At 49.0% G+C, this 24,572-nt stretch overlaps 1 protein-coding gene across 2 annotated transcripts; it reads left to right on the top strand.

Moving 5' to 3' along the window:
• Window positions 1-3,996: 3,996 nt before the first annotated feature.
• On the top strand, window positions 3,997-24,087 carry EPN3 (epsin 3). 2 transcript variants are annotated; one of them, XM_074971099.1, is made up of 11 exons: window positions 3,997-4,326; window positions 4,555-4,620; window positions 10,076-10,780; window positions 11,783-11,901; window positions 16,762-16,845; window positions 17,260-17,367; window positions 18,003-18,087; window positions 18,514-18,828; window positions 20,342-20,452; window positions 21,141-21,371; window positions 22,444-24,087. In XM_074971099.1, the coding sequence occupies exons 3-11, from the start codon at window positions 10,207-10,209 to the stop codon at window positions 22,758-22,760; spliced, it is 1,944 nt and encodes a 647-aa protein (XP_074827200.1). In that variant the 5' UTR covers window positions 3,997-4,326; window positions 4,555-4,620; window positions 10,076-10,206; the 3' UTR covers window positions 22,761-24,087. The 2 variants fall into 2 exon arrangements, with proteins under 2 accessions (XP_074827200.1, XP_074827201.1); XM_074971100.1 differs by lacking the exon at window positions 16,762-16,845 and having other exon boundaries at window positions 22,444-24,084.
• Window positions 24,088-24,572: the final 485 nt, after the last annotated feature.

Below are 24,572 nucleotides of genomic sequence, written 5' to 3'. Positions count from 1 at the left end.
CCCCTTTTATAATACTGTTCCCCACCTCAGTGGAGTAGTACGTTGCTAGTGGAGATAAAAGCAGCACTCCCCTGCCTGGCTATGAAATCGTCATCCCACACAGGAGAGAGACAGGATTCCAGTGTAAAAGTGCTACAATTCAGTCACCTGCCTTCTCCCCTTTCTTTCTCCTGTTTATATAGTGTTCTCCATTTCTGTTGATTTTGGCATATGTTTCTCTTTGGCCATCTCAATGTACCTGTGTCTCACTGGGGCCCAAATCTTATTCCCCTTACTCCCGGAGCTAGTCCCATTGGAATCAGAATCAATGGAATTGACCCTGTGAGTGAAGAGAACAGGATTTAGCCCTGCCGAGGTTCATCACAGAGCCAATGTTCTATCGATGAGGGACTCCCATCACAGATCAAGGATAGCACCAAGTGTCAGAACTTTTGCTGCAGAAGGAGTATGAACCCCGAATCACTAAGAGATGCCTTCCTTCTGCCATAGAATCAAGGCCTCTTATATGCCTTCCCACTGATTTGTATGGTGGTATCCAAGATCATGATGGATAGAGCCACACTCATCCTTGTAGCTCCTTACTGGTCGAGACAGTTGTGGCTGACAGACTTACTGCAGGTGCCCATCCAGCCTCCTAACCAGCTCCCAGACTGCCTGGCCCCAGTATCTCAGAACCATGGTCAGATACTTGATAATCACTGGATGTTGGCTGGCTGAGTACTACTGAAAAAGACTGCTCCTTGTAGGTTTGGGCAATCCTGATACAGAGTAGGAAGACAGCTACAAGAAAGGCTTTCCCCCCTTGAAATGCTAAAGAATCTCAATGTGATAAGCCAACACAACCTGGACCCAGAGCAGGTTCTGATGTTGAAGGTCCTTGACTACTTGATGCATTTAAAACACTTTGCCTTTTGTTCAGCTCTGTTAAGATCCACCTGGCAGCGACTTCAGCTTGCCATCCTCCTTTACAGTTGTGCTCAGTTGTCTTGCACCCGACGGGATCAAAGTGTCTCAAAGGCCTGTTACATGTTTACCTATAGGTCAGAGAACCTATGCTTGCTTGGGACATCAATATTGTCCTCCTGAATCTCACGGAGCCTTCCTCTGAGGCTCTTTCAGAACGCTCATTACACCATCTCATTCTCCAGGCAGTCTTTCTAATTGCCATAATTCTGGCTGGGAAAGTCAGTGAGCTGCAAGCACTCATGGCTGAACTTCCCTGTGAACTTACTCGGAGACAAGGTGGGGTTGAAACCTCATCCTATGTTCATCCAGAAGATGGTCTTGGAATTCCATTTGAACTAATTAGTTAATCAACCTATCTTCTTCCTGAAACCCCGTTCTGTACCAAAAAAGAACTTGCATGTCTCCAGAGTCTTACTTTATTACATTGACAGAACAAACCCATCCAGACTGGCACCTTGTTTATCTGGAGCCGGAGCCATAGCCAGCCACTCATAAAGTCAGGTGGTTCATCATAGAGAATATACCAGAGCATAATACAGGCCATCTCAATATATTACTAGTTGGCTAGTATCTCTCCTTTTGGATGTTAAGGCTGAAAGGCTCACTCCACCAGAGCTCAAGCGACATCTTCCACCTACTCCAGGAATGTGGCAATATCCTAAATCTGTAGGGCAACAGCATGGAGTAACTCACGGACCTTTGTCAGACATTACACATTGGACTTAGCTGTTAGGTAAGATGCCAACCTCAGGAGAACAGTGCTCCAATCACTATTCAACTAATCCAGCTGAGACACCTCATTTCCATCATCTTAAGGGCACACTCTTTGCCAGTGACCACAGTGGGATTCCCATTGATATATGCTCAAAGAAGGAACAGTTACCTATCTTGCAGTCACGAGATGTAGTTGGTGCAGATCCCATGACCCACCCTCCATCCCTCTCTTTTCAGAGGCCTCGGCAACCCCAGGCTTTGCCTTGTGAGGCAGGGTCATGGCCACTCTGCCCTATATGCCCTTGCATGGGAGCATGAGGTGGCACAGGGCACCTGTGCAACCCCTACACACACTGCTGTGCAAACACTCCAATCTTGCACATTTGGGGCACATGCACGCCTGCAGTGGGATCTACACTGCCAACACCGTCTCAAAGAACCACAGCGAATGCAGGATAAGTAGCCGTTCTTTGTGCTGAGTTGTTTTCCTCCAACCTTTGGTGTCTATCAGCATCTGCTAGTAGTTTGAGTAGTATGTTGTCTCAAGGAGGAGTTTATATTTCCTTACAGCACTGAACTGAAGGTGTGTGTCCTCTGCTGAGCCCGCAGGGCAAGGAGCAGCCCTTCATTTTCATTGTGTCCCATTTTCTCTTAACAGGTGTGAGGACTAGATTTTTGGCTTCCACTTGTCGTGTGGTGGTGTCCATTTCATCCCACCTGGCTCTATAGCTGCAGACTTGGTTGAGTTCCTTTGATGTCCAAAGTAGCTTGGTACATCTTCCTTTCAGGGGAAAACACCCTTGTAAGGCCTGGCTTTGTTCAGAAGACAAAATCTATTAAGAGCCTCAATGTGTGCCCTTCCCTTGGAGTATAAGCCCTCAAGAGAAGGTCATTTCTTTAGCCAAAGGGATAGATCTAGATCCCAAGCTGCCAAGCCATACAGGTCAGGCAGGAAGGATCTCTTTTCCTCCATGCTTTGGCATTTATTTGTATGTATTTAATAATTTATAGTGTGGTATGTGAAAAATAATGTCTAGGTGGCATATGACTGTATCCCATATAACATCAGAACACAGACATCCTCATAAACAGAAAGTGAAGATAAAGAAAAGACAGTGTCTCAGACCGGCCAGATGGTATTCCTCTTGATTTATCTCCACTGGGGGGATTCTGTTGGCCAGCTCGTGAAAGAGGATTCTGGTGGCATTCTTTTTCACTCGCTCTGGGAGTGTATGCTCTAATTCCCAGGCAGGAGCATGATCTGGCATCCATCTTTCCTCCCTTTCCCCTGATAGGCAGTCTTTCAGACAGCAACAAAGTCTGAGTTGAGGGTCATCCCGATGAGATTCAGAGCGGCCCAGGAGGTAGCTGTTAGGTATCTTCCGAGATTACCTTCTCTGGTGTAGCCTGAGGCAGAACCTTTGGCTCCATGGCCCAATTCAACATGAGTAGACCTGCTTACGTGGGTCTTGGCCTGGCTTTGGAGTGGGCATACGTGGGACTGCTTTCAAAGCTCCCACTCTCTGTGCATCATATAGTGGGGGTGTGGGAGGGAATTAATGAATGATTACCCACAAGAATGTCTCTGCACAGAAGATGTATTCTCTATTAAGAAGATGTCAGGGATTTCTAATATTTAAAAAAAACCCTGAAATCCTGTCAGTGATTAAAATAATAGGCCGAGGCTGGGGGAGAGTGTGGGTGGCGGTGATGACAGCAAGAGATCTGACTTATTCTGGAATGTCATTCAGGGCCTCACTCCCTGAGCCAGAGTCTGGTTGCTCTTCAGGGAAGGGCCACCACACTACAGATGGAAGCCAAAAATCTCGCTCCCACAACTGATGAGAGGCTGTGGGACACGCTGAAAGTGAAGGGCTGCTCCTTTGGGCTGTTCCAAATTTAGATCCTGTAGAATCTTAACAGATGCGACTGAAAGGCCATTGGGGGTGCCTTGTGATCAGCTGGCAGAGTCCAGAGGAGGCTGCGGCCCTGGACTACGTTAGAACACTGGCTTTAAAAAAAGTGACTGGCTGGAAGCCAAAGGGGACAGTGACTGAGCGTTTAAACATCCTCTACCCTCTGTACACTGTCTGCATTTCTCTTTCCTCCAGTCCCAGCAAGGGGGTCCCGCCGTCATTTCCCTATTGCATACAGAGACTAAAGGATTAAAGAGAGCTGGGAGTTCTCTGCTAGCCCCCTAGGCTTCACGGTGGCAGATCATTGCTGGGACAATAAGAACTGGGAGCTTTTGTAAAGTCTGTGGTCCTGAAGGGGTTAATGAGAGCAGCCAATCCTGCCTGTGTCCTGTTAGAGCTGAGACAGACCTGCCCAGCCAGCTTAGCAACTTTCACAGCGTGTGCAAGAAGCAGAGAGATTTCTGACAGTCGCAGGGAATAATCTACACTACAACATAGCTCTCCCCATCCACACACTGCCGGGTCCCCAGGACCCCTGGGGGTAGCAGCGAGGAGGGGATGTAGCCCTTGCTGGATGGGATGGATTTAGGAACTCTGGGATTGAACCTGCACCAAGCCTGGACAGTCATCTGCAGGGAACAGCATAAGGGCTGATCGGAGCACTGTCTGCTGATTGCACTCTGCAGAGGGGAAGCTGCTCAGAGTCACAGGGACGAAGCCAGTGCCAGAGGTAAGACTCCTTCTCCCTGTGCATTGCGGAGCTGGGATGTCTGGGGACCATAGCCAGGTACAGGAGCTATCCTGTGGTAAGCAGGAAGGTGACTGGATGGCAGGTTGGAGGAGGGTGGGGGTGGGGAGGAAGGTTCTGGACGCTGGAGTATCTCAGACTGCAGTGAAGCACATTTTGATTTTCATCACTAGTTTGGCAAAGCTGTAGGATTTTTTTTTTCCCCTACAGAGCTCGGGCCCTCCTGCAGTGAGCTGCCTGAAGTTTCTGAGATGAGGCTGTTTCAGGATGGCTGAGGTAGGGCAAAGCCTCCCCTACTCCCCCCCCACCCACAACCTCCCTGGGGTACTGGATGGTGGTGACTGTGGGGTGGGGGGTGTTCACACACAAGGGATTCAGCACCATATGGATAGAACAGCACAGGGGAGCCTTTCCAGGGTCAGGGCTGCCTTGAAGTATAGCCCCAGCTCCTAAACCCACCCCCTTCCCTTGGTGTCAACTCCCCCCGTCTCCTCCCCCCACCCTCCCTGGTGTCACACTGGTCATCTGAGCATTGTGGCCACTTCCACTCAGTACAACAGGCTTCCCCGGGCAGGCTGGCTGACTTCAGCTCAGGCCTCCCCTCAGGACACCTGCCCTGGGGTCCCTTGTTCTCTGGAAGAGGTGGTGCCCCTCTGCCTGTGAAATACCCTCCACGCAGGAGAAGGGCCCGGAGTTCCAGACGTCTGGGAAGGGAAAAGAAGATCCCGGGGGATTATGTAATTCCCCAAGCTATTGCAGATCCGAATGGAGGCATATGCAGCCGAGGGGGTAAGGGTGTGCTTTGCGTGTGCTTGCATGTAGTTACATGAACACGTCAGGGTGGGCCCCTGTCTTCGATTTCATGCTGGGCAGGATTTTCCTCAGAACCTGAGTGTTTGGTTGGGCTCTTGGCAAGTTTCACCCTTGGTCTTGCAGCCAGACTCCCTCTCTCTCCCCCTCCCTCCTGTCTCTCGCTCTGTCTTTTCCTCCCTTTCTATCTTTGTCAGCTGTAAGAAGAGCGCAACCCCTTCCCAGTTCCTGTAACTTATCTCCCTCCCTCAGCACTGGGAACTACCCTGTGAGCCTGGCGCCCAGTGGGGCATACCGAGAAGGGAGCAGCCAGTGGCAATGGCCTTTTGGAACCTGGCTGCGGGTTTATTAGCAGCATCTCTGGCACAGGGTAAAGCAGCCTGCGATGGAGCCTTTGCCGAGGGCTGACTCCTCGCACTGTTATACTGATTGCTATTTGGATTTCACCTGCTTCTTCTCTTTGCTTTGGGCAACGTTCTCTCCAAGAGGGAGGGCCGTGCACCTTGCTAAAGTTAACAAGGCTTTTCCCATCTTTCTCTTCTCTTCCCCATCTGTCTCTCCTCCTCCTCCCATCCTCATCTTGCTGACATCTGCCCTTTCCCTGTCTGTCACCCTGAGTCTTTCCCTCTCCGTTTCCTGTCTCTCTCCTCTCAGTCTGCCCCCTGCCCCCGCCACTCTTCCCCAATCATTACTTGTCTCTCATCCTCTCCCCTCCCTGCCTCCTCTTGCTCCAGTCTCTCTCTCTCTTTGCCTCCCGAGACCCTTTCTTTTCCCCTTTGCTGGGATCACTAAAGCTCCCTGGTTGTTGGAGACCCTGCAGTTTGGTTCAGTGCCGAGCCACTGTGTCCTTCTCCCCACCTGACGGCTTTCTGCTCAAGGTCACTGCAGTAATTCCATATGAGGCTGCCTGGTGCTGCCTTATCTACCACACGGTTTCTGTTTCACTCCCTTTATATTCCTGGGGATATTGTGTTCGATAAAACTCACTGCTTTTAACACCATTGGCAGGGCTCCAGGCACAAACACTCTGCCTGCTCTGGGTTGCCACCCATGTCCGACTTTTGTTTTTTCTCCTTTCATTCCTGTGTCTCTGGACGTCATAAAAACTGAAAACTTTCTGGGAAGTTTTGCAAGCAGGTGAATAATTGCAGGGACAGCTCATGCTACCGGCTGGAGACAATCCTGGTGCTAGTTGGCACATTGGGAATGTCCGGACCTGGGGCTTCTACTGAAGAGGGAACCTGCTGGGAGCTAGGGAATGTCTCGAGCTGAGGCTTTGATACAAGGGAGAATTTAATCAGCAAAAGCCTAGCGTTCGCCAGCAGGGAAGGTGGAACTTCGTCAATAACCTTGTTGCAGTCAGAAGGGAAAGTGCTGATCTTGATCGTGAAGGACTTAACTTGATCAGCTCGGTTGTTTTTAAGCAATAAGGAGTGACTGTCTCCCCCCACCCCTGGCGGGTACTGCTGTCTCTGGTTGCAGTCATTTTACTGGCATTTAGCCGCCCTAAGATCTAAAGACAGTAGGCGGGTTGAGCTGGGCTGCGCTGTGAAAGGAAATCAATACAGGGAAATATCTTGAAAGAAACTTCTTTAGCCCTGTGAGCCATCTCTGCGGATTCCTCTCCCTTTGCCTCAGTGAGTGGGATGCCTACACTGGCTGGGGGTGGGCGGGTGGCCTGCTCTTCACCTATGGCCATGGGGTTAACCAGGCCATACCCAGGCAGAAGCAGGGCCTGTCCAGATCTGAGGTGTTCTCAAAGCAATTCTAGGACCTGACTGGTTTTAATGGAAGGTGGTGGGAGATGCGTGTTCTTTGTGGGTGTGTTCACATGAAGCTATTTTCAGCCCCGACTCCGTCATGGAGAAAATGAGGTTCCCTAATGGAGGTTATAGCTGAGTCACTTAGGAAGGGTAAGGATGAAAACAAGATGTAGCAACTGAATTCCGGGGAGCAGTCACCTCCCCATAGTTGCCTCTCAAGCCAGGAGGTGAGGACTGAAACCACTGTATCTCCCCACTCTTGGGAGTGCAGGGTCAGGGGTAAACGCAGTCAGAGTGTGGAATTGGGAGAGGATCTCTAGCAAAGGTCAGACTTGTGTCTTCTCTCTGGGGCAGCGTGGGCAGTGCTGTACAGTGATCTCCAAGCGTACATTAGCTGGAGCACAAGAAGGGAAGCAGGGGAAGTGAAGGGAGTGGGGCTAGAAAGCAAAGGTTGGCCTTGAGCACAAGCAAACCAAGAGGTCATTGGGGTAGCTCTGCAATTCATGGTTTGCCCTTCTCCCAAGGAAGGAGGAAACAGCTCACAGGATCCTTACGCTCCCTCCATCACCAGAGAACTGGAGTGGGGGAAACTCCTGCCCTGATTGTCTCCTCTTCCAGAACCTTGGGGTCCTGCAGGTTACTCAGAGTAGGTTTAAATGACCGTTTTAAAACATCAGTACCCTGTCTACGCTGCAGCCATCACCATCACTACCATTGGTGGAGAGTCACGGGTCCCAATTTCCTTACTGTTGACACAGCTTTGAAAACCTCATTGTAACATGCATTGTCTTTTCATCGCAACAGGGCTGAGGATTACTTTCTACATGTGCAACTCCTGTCCCTGGGACTCTGGAGGATGGCTTAGCTGCTCTGCACCCCCGTGTGTGTGTTAGAGTGTGTGTGCGTGCATGAGAGAGAGAGATACTTTGTGCTCATTCAAAAGAAAATTCAAAGTAAGATGTTCTTATCTTTCTGCACCCACCACCTCCACCCTCTATCAAATTAATTTTTCCCTCCAGCCCCCTCTCTCCTGCTACCTCTGCTTGGATATAACATTAGCAGTTAGGTGGGCTGCAGCCTGGTAGGAACATGACAGAGACCCCGCATGGGGAATGCACTTGTTTAAAAAAGAATTTGTAGGGAGTTTTGTGCTCTTGAAAGGAGCTGGAGCCTTCTGTTCAATCTGCAGGATGGGCACAGTGGCAGCAGGAGGCCATGTGGTCTGGTGGGCTGAGCCCAAGGCCAGTGTCAGAGCCTTGTGTGTTCTCATCTTGATATGCCCCGCTGGTTTGCTGGGTGTCACTTGACCGCCGTGTCTCAGTTATCCCGTCTGTCGATGGAGGATCGCAGCCTTTCCCTGCTGTGGCGAGGACTAATTGAGTTAATGTGTGTGAAGTGCTCGAGGTTATTGTTACAGGACAGGCAAGAGTAGTCTAAGTTTCCTGCACCAGAATGACCCGAGCCTGAAGCCACCAGGGCAGATGGAGAGTAACTCAGTCTCCATGACCCAGTCTGCATTCAGCTTCTCTGCTGAGACTGATAACAGTGGGGACAGTTAGCACCAGGTGAGATGTGGACACCCAGGAACTGGACTGAAACCACCACACTTGTTTCAGATACACCACTAAATACTAGGTCCAGACTTTATCTTCCTGTGCTTCAGGCAACAGGGGCTCTGTGAAATGCCTGTGCTCAGACCCTGAGGGGGAGTATTGCTTGGCATATCCCACCTTCAGATTTAATGGCCCCCATCAGTGTCCATTCCAAGAACAAGGGGTTACTTCAGTAATGCCATGAGAGAAACTAGGAAAGAGAAGAAAAGGTTTGGTGAACCTGCCGGTCATTTCTCTACAAAGATGCAGGATGGAAATATACCCTGAAAAAAATTCCTGCATCAGACTGTAACTGAACCCAAAGTCTGGGGTGAAATGCCAATAGCAAAGCTCTGGTTGACTTCAGTTCAGCCATGATTTGGCCCCTGGTGCATAGAGAGGCTCTACAAATCTCAGCATTCTCAGACCTTAACATTCTCAGGATCAGTTTGACTTGCCTAAGCACTCCAGAGTTTGGGATGCTTACCCAAAATGCCTGGGTGCACGGAACTGGGTCAGAAATCTTGTCATCTCTAGCACCTTTGTTCCTGATAGGAAATATCATGAGAATAGGCTCTTGTGGCATTTCAGCACCTGCTTCCCTTGCTGGGATCCAGAACCAGCATACAAGCTCAGAGAATGGTCAGTTTGAGTGTGGGGTACAGGTTTGTTGGGGTGAAAGGTTCTTATTTTATCCAAATTGATGCGCTAATCCTCAGTCTTGAGCCAATTGTTCTCTAACAGGAGAAGGCCATGGATAATTTCCAGGAGAAGAATCCCAGTTCGACAAGTGATTGGGAAAACAACAGCAGGGGAGTCCATATTTATTGCCTCTCAAAGCAGCTTATTTGCTGAGTTTACTTGTAAAAAGGTGGCTGGTTTTCTGACTGCAAGCTCTGCCAATGCACACTGGGATCTGAGAGTCACGCTGGTTTTCTTTTCCTTCTGTGGCATCAGCACCAGTATAAAAAACCGTGTCGACTAAAGGCAGAATTGAACCCAGATGCATTTGGAACTTAGTTAACAATTCTAATGATGCATAGAATCAACAGAATGGAATCCATTTCCCTCTCCCATAGTGTGTTTCCATTGAGAAAACAGTACACACCTATTTTTGCCACTATCTGTGACTCCGTACATAGAGGAAGCAGATCTTTGGGGGAAGAAGGTGCCATTTTTAGACAGTTACTTTTAGGAGCAGAACCACATGGTAAAATCCAATCCAAATATTTCCGTAGAATACAAGAGGAGATATCTGGAGAAACTATAAGAACTGACTATTTATTTTCTATATGATTTTTCCTTTGGATTCTTCTCGAACAAATAAAAATTTACTTTGTTTGCCTTTAGCTGCAGTAGGTAGCAAGGTTAAGTCACAAAATACAAGGATGTATGGAATAGAAATATTATAATTTTTCATATTACATTTAATATGTCTTGATTATACACATTAAAGGTGAAAATTACTGCAGGTGCTGCCAGAGACCAACAGAAGTGCTTTGGGAATGCAGACTGGGTCCCTTTTTCACTGGTGATTGTATTTAACACTTTCTGTCTGTTTTCCAGATCAACGTGAAACCTAGTGAGCTAGAGCTCTTTCACTGGTGAAGCTGGAACGGTGACTTTCCCCCTGGGTCCCAGACTGTTTATTCCTCAGTTCTTCATTGCCCGTTGTGGACTTTCTGCAAGGTTCAGCCATGACTACCTCTGCCTTGCGCCGGCAGGTAAAAAACATTGTGCACAATTATTCGGAGGCGGAGATCAAGGTGCGTGAGGCGACCTCCAATGACTCCTGGGGCCCACCCAGCTCCCTGATGTCTGAGATTGCAGATCTGACCTTCAACACGGTGGCTTTCGCAGAGATCATGGGGATGATCTGGAGGCGGCTGAATGACAGTGGCAAGAACTGGCGCCATGTGTACAAGGCACTGACCCTGCTGGACTACCTCATCAAAACTGGATCAGAGAAGGTGGCCCATCAGTGCCGGGAGAACCTTTACACCATTCAGACTCTGAAAGACTTCCAGTACACAGACCGCGACGGCAAGGACCAAGGCATAAATGTGCGGGAGAAAGTCAAGCAGGTCATGGGCCTGCTGAAGGATGAGGAGAGGCTGAAGCAGGAAAGGGCTCATGCCCTGAAAACCAAAGAGCGCATGTCCATTGAGGGCACAGGCATCAGCAGCAGCCAGCAGCTCTCCTATGGCAGGCGGACATCGCAATATGGAGAAGACTATGGCAAGCCGAGGGGGTCTCCATCATCCTTTAATTGTAAGTGCTACAGTGCTACAGAACGTGGGTGGTATGGAGAGTGTGGGCATTTCTGACCCAAGGGCAGTGGATCACTGGATGTCTGAAGTTCAGAAGGAACATCTGGGCTTGCTCTTGTCTATCCTGGCAGCCCTGTCCAGAACATTGTCTTTTAGGGCAGTGGCTCAAAATCCGTATTGGTTACTTTCTAGCCACATGGCCAGTAGTCTCCACTGTGGAACAGACACAGGTTTCTTCGTGTTCTAATGTCACGGGGTAGGTGACCTTTGGTCTTCCTCTGGGCTATCCTCACGTGCAGCATTCTGGAGAGTAAAAGTTAAGGCTGGGACTCTACATCTCACAGAGTCTGAATTGCTCCCAGCCTTCAAGGCATTACTAATTGATGGGTGAACAAGGCACTCGGAGCACGGAACTGAAGGAAGCACCTCACAGATGCCATCTCAAACACCGGGAGATTGTTTATGTTAGAAGGTTGCAACTCTAAAACCTTTCTCTAGCAGCTGCTTATTTTGATATCAGCCTCAAATACTTTCTGATCGTTTCCTATCCTCCCACCGAGCTGCCTGCTTTGGTGAAGTCCCCCTGCCGTTGTGTAGAGATTCTTGTGCTAACATGGTCCCTGCCGGAAAACACAATTTTATTCCTGGGGGGTAACTGAGGGGTAATTGTTCTATTTGCATCCTGACCCCGATCCCCACCCTTCTCCTTAACCAGGCTGGTGGTCGAATTCCAGCTCTTTAAAGGCAGACTGTCTCTCTGAGTGCTCTGGGACGTCAGTGACATGAGGAGCAGCTTCCCAAGCATTTAGGGCAGTTGCTGGGCATGAAGGTCCCGTAGCGTGAGCTGGGTGGTGGGAATGAGGGGAGAGCAGAAAAGCCCGTTGAGGAGGAGAAGGTGGTGATCAATGCGGATTGACTCCTAGAAACATCTCAGCTCCAGAGATTCTGTTTTTCTTCTTCCTCCTTCAATCTGAATTCTTCCTCTTTTTTTTTTTTATCTCAGCTTCTTCCTCATCCCCTCAGCACGCCTCAGACCTGGAACAGGCAAGACCCCAGACGACTGGAGAGGAGGAGCTGCAGTTACAGCTTGCACTAGCCATGAGTCGAGAGGAGGCTGAGAAGGTAATGTTTGCTGCCTCTCTCCTGGGGGGTGGTGTGATTGCCTGCAATGTCATGTGGCCCATCCAGGACTGCTGTGAGCAAACATTTCCAGTGGCTGGAGATGGGACTCATGCTGGGGAGGGCTCTGTGTCACTACAGAGAATTCTTTCTCAGGGGTCTTGCTGGTGGGTCTTACTCACATGCTCAGGGTCTAACTGATTGCCTTATTGGGGGTCAGGATGGAATTTCCCCCCAGGTCAGAGTGGTAGAGACCCTGGATATTTTTTGCCTTCCTCTGCAGTGTGGGGCACGGGTCACTTGCTGGTTTGAACTAGAGTAAATGGTAGATTCTCTATAACTTGAATTCTTTAAATCAAGTTTTGAGAACGTCAGTAACTCCGTCAGAGGTTATGGGCCTATTACAGGAATGGGTGGGTGAGGTCCTGGGGCCTGTGATGTGCAGGACAGACGACATGAGCATGATGGTCCTTTCTGGCCTTAAAGTCTCTGAGTCTATGGGATCATGGTAGTAAGGCATGAGAGAGAGATTTCTAGGCTCTGTCAACCCGCATGCTAGTGTGCACAGTATTGTTTTCTCACTGGCTGCTCCATGCAGACACAGCACGTCAGCATATCGTGGCATGATGAGGATTTATTGCACGGTTGTTGCCCGTTTCATATACTGTGCATACAAGTGAGCCTAGGACTTGGTGTGTGCACTGTACCAGTACATCTTAAATCAATACCACACGGTCTCAGAAAGATAGATGCGGTCCATCTAAACCCTTTCTTCTGTGTGGTTGCCTTGAAGATGAATGGTCCCTTTCCAGTGGCGGATTAATGATTTTGCCACCCCTAGGCCCAGAAATAATTGCCCCCTGACCCCCCCACCCCCCCCCGCAGCTCGCCTCCTCTCCGCTTCCTCCCCTGAGCGCGCCGCCGGGTCCTGCTTCTCCCCGCTCCCTGCCAGTGCTTGTGCGTGAAACAGGTTCGCAAAGGAGGGGGGAAGGTGGGGAACACGGCGTGCTCAGGAGAGGAGGCGGGGCTGGGGCGGGCATTTGGGGAAGGGGACCAATAGGGGCAGGGAAGGGGTGGAGTTGGGGCGGGGCCAGGGGCAGAGGGCCCAAACCGGCTCTGGGGGAAGCAACCTCTGGCTGCTATTATAAATTTGCCGCGCCTGCAAATTTGCTGCCCTAGGCCTAGGCCTTGTTGGCCTTGGCGTTAATACGCCGCTGTCCCTTTCCATGTACCATAGGTGGTTTCAAAGAAGGTAAATAGAATTCCGTTTGGACATGTGGAATCAGGACTCGGAACAGCTCATATGTAATCAGGTGCTCTAAATACATTGGGTGAAATCCTGATGATATTGAAGTTAATGGGGGGTTTGCCATTGACTTCAATGGGGCCCGGATTTCACCCATTGTCTTTCATGTATAAATTACTCTGATTCTATTACTTTAACCATGAAGGTTTTATGCTGATGTGCCCAGAGTGATTCTGTTATTTCCTTGGCAGATACCAGGGAGAACCTGTGTCCCCCTGGGGAGAATGGGTTCTGTACCAGGAACTGCAAACATCCTGCAGAACTGGTCCATGTACTGGTGACTCTAGCTGTGATTTGAATGCGGTTGTGCTAGTGTGTGGGCATCGGTTGACTAAGTTTATTCCACATGACTGTGTTTAATTAAGTCACTTTGGATCATTTGAAATGAGGCTAGACAAAGGTCTGGAAGACATCGTAGAAAGCAGTTCTGCCTTGGCCAGGGGCAGGGGAGGGGAGACAAGATAACCTAACGGGTTCCCGTCTCGCTGTTATATTCATCATGTTAGAGTCAGCCCCAAAATCCCAGCCTAGAGCATGTGTCCTTCATGTACTTTCCCCAGCTCTCTCATCAGCTGATCTGCTTCCCCCTTTCCAGGCAGTGACTGTTTGTTTACACACACACACAGTCTGAGATTAACGCTAACTGGCACTGCCTCTCTCTAATGATACTGATGATATTTGAGGAGGACAAAGCCACTGAGGGACACTTTGGGTGACACCTCCAGGGACAGGGCTTTCCCGCCTCACTGTAGTCTATATTTAAATTAAGCTTGGTTGGACCAAAATGTCTCTCAAACACCTTCTCCTGGCTTAGCCTCTGGTGGTTGAAGTTGTCCCTGTGCCAGGCATGGCTCTAGGCCTTAGCATTCCTCTTTGTGCTGGAGCCACACACAGTTGCTGGAGGCCTGGCTGGTTATATGATTGCTACCTACATGGTCACCATCCCTGTTTCTGAGCAAAATAGTTACAATTTCCCACCCTTCCCTTCCTGGAAGCTCTTGGATGGACTTCAGAGAACTTGTGTCCCTATTTTTGTCCCAGAGATGTAGCTTCCCAAACCTTATCAGGGAAGCTGCTGTGGTTAGTGCTGAAGGAACGTGCTAGTCAAAGAGAAGCTCATTAGAACCACCCATCTAGGTAGGCCAGGCACAGCCGGGGAAGGGGGTAGGCAAAGGGGACATTTGTTTCTCCTCCTCCCTCCAACAGTCTTCAAGGGGCCCCACATTATTGTCAAAAAGGCCAAAATATGTACAAAGTTATCCAATATTAAACAATGGAACAGCGACAGACTGGTGAGTCTTCATCCTTTCACAGCTAACCATTGACACAGGAGCCAAGTTTTCCTTTTTTATACTCTTAAAATCCAAGAGTTTCCAGGGGTCTAACTAGTCCTTGGACTCCTGGAAGGTTGTTTTGTTTCTAAAATAGTGACCTCCCAGGGTCCCAAAGTACTTGCCCCCCACTCCAAGTAATGGGACCCCAGAGCCACTCCTGCATCTAGGTCAAACTGTTTCATGCAGAATAGCTCTCTGCCACTGCTCCTGGCTGCTTTAGCGCCAATGAGTTCTCACAGACCATCAGGCCTTGCCGAAGGATTCTGTAGGGTTGTGAATAGGTGTGGCTGGTAGTTGTGGTCCCATCTACATGTTTGACCTTTTAGTGGAGAAGGGCCCAAACTCTATGTTCACCAAATCCAAGTTTTCAGCATGAAGGGACATGGTCAAAATGCAGTCTGGTCCTGCCCCCACTGCAAGACTGATCCGTGGTATAATGAGGCCCCCAATGTGGTAGCGTTTTACACTGAAGACAAGATCTGAATATTTTCCAACATGCGGAGTAGCAGTATTTCACTGAGCTGTTTGTGTGCCTGTTGGATGAAGTTGGAACCCCTGCTGTTCCAGCAGTTAGTGATGAGATGGAAGGAGGGACGGAGTTTATTGCAGCACATAAATCTGTTTAGTTTTATCATTGGTTGAGAGAAGAAACATGGTCCACAGTTGTAAGGATGTGACTGGGAGTAAGGTCTTGGGTTGTCCTATGGGCTGTACCACTAATACACTACAACAGGGGTGGCCAAACTGTGGCTCTTTTACCATTAAAGTGCAGCTCGCAGAGCCCCCCATGTCTTTCCCCCCATTCTCCAACTACCAGACTTGGGAAGAGGGGGAAGCACAGGACCTCTGCCTGCAGCGGGGTGGTGGGGTAGTGGCTTCTGCCTAGTGGGGAGGGGGGTCTTTGGACTTCAGCAGGAGCAGGACTGAAGCCCCGAGCCCCGTCAGGAACCTCCCGCAGGGCTGAAGCCTGGAGCCTTGGCACGTGTGCCCTGGCTCTCGAACTTCTGAAGATTGTTGTATACGGCTCAGGGGATCAGTGCATTTGGCCACCCCTGAACTATAAGATCTTTGCTTAACCATCTGCACTTCAATTTCCCATCTGAAAAGTGGGGATAATGCTGTCATCACAAGGGTGTTGAGGATTAACCAGTAACACCTGTAGAGCTCTCTGATCCTCAGAAACTGCTATAGCAATGCTAGGAGCTGTTGTTATTCTTTATCAGTGTTATTAAGGGAAGATCTGCTAATGATGTTCCCCTGGAGATAAAAGAGCAGAAATATCCACTGAATTCCTGAGCAGTTTGCAAAGTGTTTAGCTTTTGCAAGGGCTGCCCTTGATATGCTCTGACCTCAGCAAGGGGAAGAAGTGTCACTGGGGAAGCTGTATGGTTAGAGGCCTGACAAGCCAAGCAGCTAAAAGTCTAAAGAAAAGTTATAACCATAAACACAATGCAAGATAGAATCTTATCGGTCCCAGATGAGTCTGAAGTGGCAAGGTGTTTGTATGTCAAATAATAGTGGACACACAACATCTTACATTAATATACCACCTTTCATCTTGAAGGATCCCACAGTGCTTTACAAGACAACGTCACTGAAGTGCAGCCACCTCTGAGGTGGAGCGCAGCAGCCAGCTTATGGCACCACAGTGGGAGGACTTAAGAAAAGTGATATGGGATCTTTTATGTTCATGTAGTACAGATGGGATGTTGGTGTTACGGTCTCAACTCAAAGACTTTGCATAAGAAGCTACATGTATGTATCTAAAAAATGTGAAGGGCTAAGTCAACTGTGCCAGGATTCAAACCGGTGGTTTCAAGGTGTTGGTGTTTCAAACCAGAAGCTTCTAAACCAGCCCCTCCAGCAATGGATTGATGGGCAGAGTGCTAGAAGAGTAGATGAACAGACAAACAAAACAGTGGGTGGGTGAATGGCTGGATGGAAAAGAAAAGAGAGCCCGACTGTATATGAAGGAAAGATCAGATGGATTGGTGCATGGATGATGGATGGATGAAAGAATAGACATTAAGATCGGTGGTTGACTAGCTAGATGGAAGAAAGAGTAGCACCAGATGAATGGATAAATGACTGAATAGAAAGACTTACTGTATAACAGGTGAGGGATTGAAAGAAAGATGGTTACAAGGAAGGGGATAATTTGGTAGCAAATACAGAGACCTCGGGTCAAAGAAGCAATTTCATTCAGTTCTCCTTCATTGGCAGCAGCCACTTCCTCCAGCCACCAGCACAGATGAAGAATTGCAATTGCAGATAGCACTCAGCCTGAGCAAAAAGGAGCATGAGAAGGTACCCCACATGCGGCAGATCAAAGGGCACTTTCCTCTTCTTGGATTCTAACTTCATGAGTTTCTAAATAGACCTTTGGAGTATTAAACATTGTGCAACTTTCTGCCTTGCTTGGTGTCTTCCTGGGAAGTGGTGTACCCCAGTCCTTCTGCTTCTGGTGCCTGCTTGGCTGTAAACTTACATTCACTGCTCTTAAAGCTGTGCACTGAACATTCCTATCCGTGGATTTATCATGAAATGTGCAAATACATCAGTAAAATAAAACAAGGCTGCCGCTGGCTAATGCCCGAAACTGTAATGCACAGCAACCCCTGCCCTTGGTCTCTCTGTAGAGAGTCAGTGCACATCGGTGATCCTTTATCCTGTGTCTTTACTGTTCACATCCCAGACATGCACTGTCCATTTTGACTGCAGGAAGTGAGGGCATGCCAAGGAGAGAACTCACTGCTACAGAGGGCACTGGAAGAGACCCACACGGGTATCGAGGAGGAGGAAGAAGAGGATAAGATGAAGAAAAGTCAGGTGAAAAGCTTTAGCTGGTGGTCTGGATGGCTGTGGAGATATATAATGGGGTACAGAACATTTCATCTCTTGATCTCTGGTTCAAATCTATCCTAGATTGGTAATGAGCAAAGGGATTATTCCTTGATGGCTGTTCAGTGGTGTATGTGACTTGATCTGGTGATCTCTGTGTAATTCTACATGTCTGCATGATTAAAAAAAAAAAGACTCGTCATAGCAGTTCAAACCTCATTAGCAGCCTGACCAGGGACACTGAATTACCCCTGGATTGTCCCTCCAGGATGGGCTTGAACGGGCTGGGAGACGCTTGCCCTGTTTCTGCTCTGCATAAGTAGAAGAGTTCAGCTAACCTTGCTGTCCCCCTGGCTTTGTGCGTGAGCACTGTATTCACGAAAAGCTTTAGCTGGAATAGATTTTAAATGACGTATTTCTTGACTACTGAGAGGAGCCAAATCAGACCATTCCTGCCCAGATCTAAGGTTAGGTTGCTTCTCTGCAGGAAGTATAGGGTGAGGTCTGGGGTTACCTGGGAAAAACCCCTCTAGTAGCCCCTTTCGCTCCAGGAGCAATATCGGACGAGGCCTTGCAGGTATCCCTGAGCCTTAACTTGTTTCTTTTTCTCCTTACAATTCTAGTCCTCTATTGTGGAGCTGGCAGACATTTTTGGACCAGTGCCAGTAACTTCAACCCATGTTTCAGCTGACCCATGGGATATTCCAGGTGGGTGCAACTCTCAATCTGCTGATGCTTGGGAGAATGGCAGAACCTTCTCCCCTCCAGCTCTGTCCTTGTCCAATTCTGGGAAACCGAACAGTAAGAATCTTTGCTTGTGTTCTCTCTGTCTGCCCTTTCCCCTTATCCTCTGCTTTTAACCACACCTGGGCTATTGAACAGAAACGAGAAATGAAGGAAGAAGGGTGACAAATGGTAAACATGGGCTGATTACTAAATGTGCCCTGCCTTCTGGCCTCATTTTGCTTTATGTGTTTCTTTTCTGATTACCTGTTCTTTTCTGTTCTTTCTTTCTCCTGCTCCTCTCTAACCTATTTGCCCCTTTGCCTCACCCCTGGCTGTGTTTCAGTGCTCTCTGCAGTGCCTTTGAATGGTTCCCTGCCTGTGTTCCACATCTTCCTGTGTGTCTTTCAGGTCTCAAGTCCAGTGTGGAACCAGCAGGAGCCTCTTGGGGCCCCTCTGCAGACCCCTGGGCTCCAATCCCGGCTGCTTCCGGGGATCCTCTAAACCAGATGGCAGCATCTATCAACCAGACCTCCACTGGGCCTTGGGATCTTCCTCCCATAGTCTCCTCCTCCTCCTCTGACCCTTGGGAGAAGACCCCCCTCTCTTCAAGTCTGTCATCAGCAGATGCCTGGGTAAAGGCATCCCCACCTTCTAAAGCTTCCGCTGATGCTACTTGTGCTGCTGATCCTTGGGGAGGTGTCCTTGACAATCCTCCCAGGGCAGGTAAGAGAAGCTCATTTTGTTCATCAGTTTCCATTGCTACTTGAAGCTGGGGATCATTCTTCCTGCCATCCTCATGATACTTACCATCACATCTTCTTTTGGGATCCAGTTTCCTCTGATCCTCTAAAAATCTCAGCCAATACCTACATCTTGTATTTCCTTCCCAGGGAATGTCTTTGATGGTCCACTTTGCCAACTCCACTCTGATCCCCTCTCCTGAGGAGGAGAATGTAACAGCTTTTTCGCCTAAATCTTGAGCACACTGGGAGACATAGACCCACTCTTAGCCATGTCTATACACAAAATAGAGTTGTAGTGAAAATGGTACAGCCCCCTGGGAGAAGAATAACAAAACCACAGATCAGGTCTGTCCAGTGTATGGTGAAAGCCCTTGCAATGCCCAAAGGGGAAACCCCTAGGAGGACAGTAGTGTGTGATGGAGGAATTTACATTAGTCCCTCTGGGAAAAGAAAGCTACAAGAGTTGGACTACACAGTGTGATACCAGTGCTGGTAAGGCCTACATGGGGGAAACAGAGCCACAATGAATAGAAGCACAAATTTGCAGACAAAGAATACTTTCTGAGGGAACAAATTTCTTAGGGCTAGATTCTGATCTGAGTTACAGTGGTGTAAACTTGCAGTAACTCACCTGAAATCAGTGGAGGAATGGGTATTTAAAAGAAGCCAGATTCTGATCTCATTTACACTGACATATATTCATAGTGAAATTACTCTGAATTTAAATCCATGTGAATGAAATCATAGTCTGGCCCCTAGTGAATAACTTTTTCTTTCCTTAATTATTAATTAATTATGATTATTTATGTATTATTTGCATTGCCATTGTGCTTTGGAACTATGGTACCAGGGCCCGCCTGTGCAAGGTGCTGTACAAACACAACAAAAGATGGTCCCTGCCCCTGCCCAACAGAGCTCAGAATTTAAGTATTTCTCAACAATGATTCTTTCCTTTAGAGAAAGGAAGTCAGGTAACTGGCACTTCTTTGGGTTGCTAGCTTTGCTCAGTCTATACAGGCCTCAGGATAGAAATGAAGGGTGACAGATTTCTGGAGTCATGGGGCATGCCTGTCCCTACGGGTCTGGGATTGGTCTGAACATACCTTCCCATTGTCTTCTGAGGCACTAACGATCAGGGAAGCCTGCCGGGCTGCAGAGGAGGCTGCATGTATGAAGTGGGCCCTCCCTTGTATGCTAAGTTTCTCTGTCTCATCCACTGGCATTGGTTGGTCAGTGGGTCACTGATCTGGACTCGGTGGCTCATTCATACAGGTTGCTTCAGGACTCACTGATCTAGTTCATTCCTTTCTCCCTCTCTCTGGTGTTCTATGTTCTCCTTAACCCCTAACTCCCCATCTCTGCTTGTCTTGCCTCATTTTTGTCCCTTTTAAAAATTGATTCCCTCTGTCCTTCCTCTGTTGTTTTCCTTCATCTCCTCTCTTCCTTCCCCTTGCTTCCCTTCTGGGTCGGTCTGTCTCCTTTCTTCCCCTCAGCTTCAGGTGATGTCACTTTTGACTTGTTTGCGAAACCGCCCCAGCCGACAGAGCAGCTGGAACATGAGAGCTCACAGGCCCCATCCTCTATCAAGCCTAACAGCCCTGTTGGTAAGAGAGTCCTAACAGATCAGGGGTGCTGGGGCCGGAAGGGTAAACAGGGCATTGTGGAACAATGGGGAAGTTGGCGGGTGTGTCTGCAGGTGAGGGTGGGAGCTTCCCTGGGGCTCTGTGGGAGGGTGTATTTGTTTCATATTGTGGCATACATCTGCATGATTATAACTTACCATGTCATATGGCTACTGGCCCCAAAGTCTCTCACTGTCGTCATCTCTGTGTTAGACATCTGACGCAAGGGTTAACTATCCCGAAGTGTTTGCACATGGGCGAAGGTGGAGTCCGCGCAAGCTACTGTTTTTCCATTAGCTAGAAATACTTGGGATCAGATGGGGGCAAACTTCCATTGACATTTGTCTTCTGAGTCTGGCAACAATGCATGCTGCGAACTGCTGCTGAGCAGACAGAGGGCGCAGCTTCTTGAAGCCGAGACAGCTACTTCTGAGCTAGACTCCCTGCAACAACTTTCTGTGTTAAGGAAAGGTTGTCCCAGATAAAAGGGAAGTGTTTGTGAAGGCAATCCAAGAATGTGCTTTGTGATTCTTCAAGACACAACAGTCAGAAGAGAGAGACAACGTCTCTGCGTCTCTCTCACGTGACAGTCCACACTTCTGCCTGTTCTTCTCTTGAAATTCATGATCCCATCTTGGTTATGCAATTCAGTCTCTGCTGTTTGTTCTAGATTTGGACCTGTTTGGTGACCTGATTCCCAGCACCAAGCAGAATGGAGTTAAGAACACAGACGTTTTTGATCTTGCGGGCTTAGGAGACTCTCTTACTGACACTGACAAAGAGAGGAAAGATTGTAAAACTCCAGAGTCCTTTCTTGGCCCAACTGCCTCATCCCTGGTGAATTTGGACTCCTTGGTGGTTGCCCCTGCAACCCTGAAGACTCATAATCCATTTTTATCAGGTGGGTCATGGGGTGCAGGGTCCAGTCAAAAAGGCCGCTGAAGGATGTTGGGTGGTTTCTGAGGGTATGCCTACACTGCAGCATAAGCCCAGGGTTCAAACTCAGGCTCAAACCTAATCCCCATTCTGTCTACACACAAATTGCACTAACCCAGGGTCCTAGGACCCCACAGGGGTGAAGAGTCCGAGCCTGAGTCAACCCGGGACCCAGGGTTCAAGCCCTGTTGTTTTGCAGTGTAAACGCAGCCCCACTGAACTTGTGCTCTGGGAATCTGCAAAAAGTATCCCACAGTCCCATGGGCCAGCTTTCGTTGTCCAGTTTGGTGGACAGTCAGATTTTCCCACGCTGCACCACGAACAAAAGGCTAGAGCCAGCCACATTTTGGGAGGGTGATAGGAAGTCTGGGATATGGGTGGTTGAACTTGGGCCCGCGCAATGCAGTGTAGATGCTGGAGCCCCAGGCTGGGAGACCCAGGGTTCAGCAATTCCTAACCTGGGGTTACAAATGACTGTAGATGCTCAAGCCCTAAATTAACAAACCCAGGGTCTGCTAGCTTGAGTTCTACTAATCCTGGGCTTACATTGCAGTGTAGATGTACCCTGAGGCTCTTGGCGGGCTGTGTAAGGATGACAGGTGGGACCTTCGAGGGGCTCATGAGCTGATGTGAATCAGAAGGCCACAAAAGGATGGTGGGCGGACCAGTGGGTACATTTTCACAATGACTTGGTTTAACATGCAGCACCTACAGTGACTGAGCTCTGCCCTTAGTATCACTGTGAAAAACAAAACCACACTAAAGTTCTGATCCTGGCCAGGAAACGGAGGTCAGCCTGAAACTCCTGGCAGAAACTTTGGTTTGAACTTAACTTCTCAAGCTAAATTTTTCAGTCTTCTCTCTGAATTTCTGGGGTTGAGTCAAACCCTGAATGTTCCTGACTCATCGGTTTAGCAGTTGAATTTAATAGCAGTGTGTTTTGAGACCAGTGATTAGCCTTGACCTTTAACCCTATCCCCTAACTTCCCGTCTTGTAGGCTGTATCCCTGATGATGCTGTGTACTTTCTCCTGACAGGTCTCAGTGCACCTTCTCCCACAAACCCATTCAGCATCAGTGACCAGACCAAACCAACACTCAATCAGATGAGGACCAGCTCCCCAGTGCCAGGCATGGCCACAGGGATGACCATGAACTCCATGAGCTACAGTGCTTCACTCCCTCTTCCACTCAGCAGTGTCCCAATGACCCTCCCCGTCTCCATGAGTGCCTTCCCGCAGGCCGGCGCAGGGCCGTTTCCACAGCTACCCAGTAACCTGCCTCAGCCTTTGTTGCCACTGACTGGCTCTGCTCTTCCCCCTGCCTCACAGGGCGTGATGAACCCTTTCCTCTGAAGTCTCTGGATCTGTGTTACATGTAGTCTGTCTTGTCCCATCCCCAGCTATTATGGAAATCTTTGCGTGTTCTCAAGCAAAGGCCTTGTGGGCACCAGTTCATTAGTTGTGATGGAGGAAACCATTCACCTGCAACTCCTAACCCAACACCTGCCCAGGTTACAGAGACACAGTTAGCATGAATCTCCTTGCTTGAAGTGCTATAGAACTACCTGCTCCAGCATGGCAGGTAAAGGATGGCTAGATCTGCCTTTGACGGCAATAAGGGCACTCTTGTCATCAGCTGGCATTCCCATGATCTGCAGAGTAGGTGGAGGGTCCCTAAGAAAGGGCTTTAATTATCTAGGGTCCTCCACTCTTCCGCACCATATGCTGGTACACAGAGAGCCCAGTATAAAGCATCTTAACAGTCATTTTCTAGTCACTGTAGATCTCTTAGAGATCATCCTGGGCCCGTCAGTGGGATAGAGGAATCCTTCTATAATCTGCATGGAAGGTGCAATCACTTGCTGAGACTTGCCGCCCCAACGCTTGCTGAAGGTCAGGATGTTCCCAGGGACAGGAGGAGTACCCCCTTCGGATCCTTTTCCTCTGCCAGTCACCTGTATGTTTTTCCCCATGGCCCTGGGGAAGACTGAACTCTGATCCCGAGAATCCTCTTCCTCTCCTGCTGTCACGCATATGTTCCTCTATTTGGATGCTAATGTTTGGGACCTCTTCTCTGCCTGCCTTATCTGGATGTCTTCCTCCCCCACATCTGGGTGTCACTCTTGGGAACCCGGTTTCTCAGCTGCTGTCACCTGGATGTTACTCTGCTTGGGTGCTGGTCTTTGGAACCCTTTTCCGCTGATGCTGTCATCTGAACTGTTCTCCATGGGGCACTGACCTTTGGAACGCTGATCCTTTCTGGATGTTCCCCATGTGTTCTTCGGCCTTGGTGCAGATCCTCCCAGCCTGACCCCATCTCCCTTAAACTCAGCAAGAGACAAAATCCTGCTGAGACAACCCGCACAGGCCTGGATAGCTTCAACTACTGGATCCCAGTTTCAGCCTCTCAAAGCTCTCCTGCCAGGACTGCGATGCTGTGTGGGAAATACATTGGAGCAGGGGAGGAGGGGCTAATGAGCTGGGACTGTAGGCTGGGAACAGTGTGAGGTTAATATCCTGAGTGCCAGCTGTGTCTCACTTTGAGGACTCCATGCCAACTCCATTAGACCCCGGTGCAGAGGGAGATGAGGACTCTGAGACACTAACACAGCAGAGGGAGGGGTGATGGGACTAGGAAGGGGGAGTGGCCGGGCAGTTGTTAGCTCGTTAGTGTACACGTTTCACACTTCTCTAAAGTGGCAGCGGCAGCAGCACGGTTCACGGAGACTTCGTGGCTGTAACTGAATGTAGGAAAACATGAACTGGCTGTAAAACAATAAAATATTCTAGTGTATTTCGGTGTGGGGCTTCTGACTTCCCAGGACACTGGTCTGGGCTTTACCTTTTATTTCTCTTCCTAAGTTTGAAGAAGGCTTTGCTTCCCCCCTTCTGTGTCTTTTACCGTCTGCCCGTCAGCCTCGTCACAGCAATGCCTGGCCTCTGGATCCAGACCCATCCCTTTTTTATAGCTGCCCTATCTCTGGCAGTCACACTTGCCTCGCACCTTGGGTCATCATTTACACCATTGCCAAGTGAGTTTACAATGCTGCCATTCTGGTTTGCCAGCATTTCTCACCCACGTCGTGCCAGAGTAAATGCTACACAAAGGGCAGGGCAGTGGGGAATCAGGGCCGCTGACGCTATGGTGTTGGGAACCATGCGTGT

This window comes from Natator depressus, chromosome 14 (assembly GCF_965152275.1).
Source record: "Natator depressus isolate rNatDep1 chromosome 14, rNatDep2.hap1, whole genome shotgun sequence".
Classification (NCBI taxonomy): domain Eukaryota; kingdom Metazoa; phylum Chordata; order Testudines; family Cheloniidae; genus Natator; species Natator depressus.
The sequence above is the reverse complement of the archived record's forward strand: the minus strand, read 5'-3'. Positions and strand labels throughout refer to the sequence as shown.

Excerpts from the sequence above, each read along its gene's own strand:
- EPN3 (XM_074971099.1), top strand. The coding sequence starts at position 10,207 with ATGACTACCTCTGCCTTGCGCCGGCAGGTAAAAAACATTGTGCACAAT. Across the intron at positions 10,781-11,782 it reads GTCTCCATCATCCTTTAATT|CTTCTTCCTCATCCCCTCAG; the intron begins GTAAGTGCTACA and ends TTTTTATCTCAG. Across the intron at positions 17,368-18,002 it reads ATAAGATGAAGAAAAGTCAG|TCCTCTATTGTGGAGCTGGC; the intron begins GTGAAAAGCTTT and ends TTACAATTCTAG.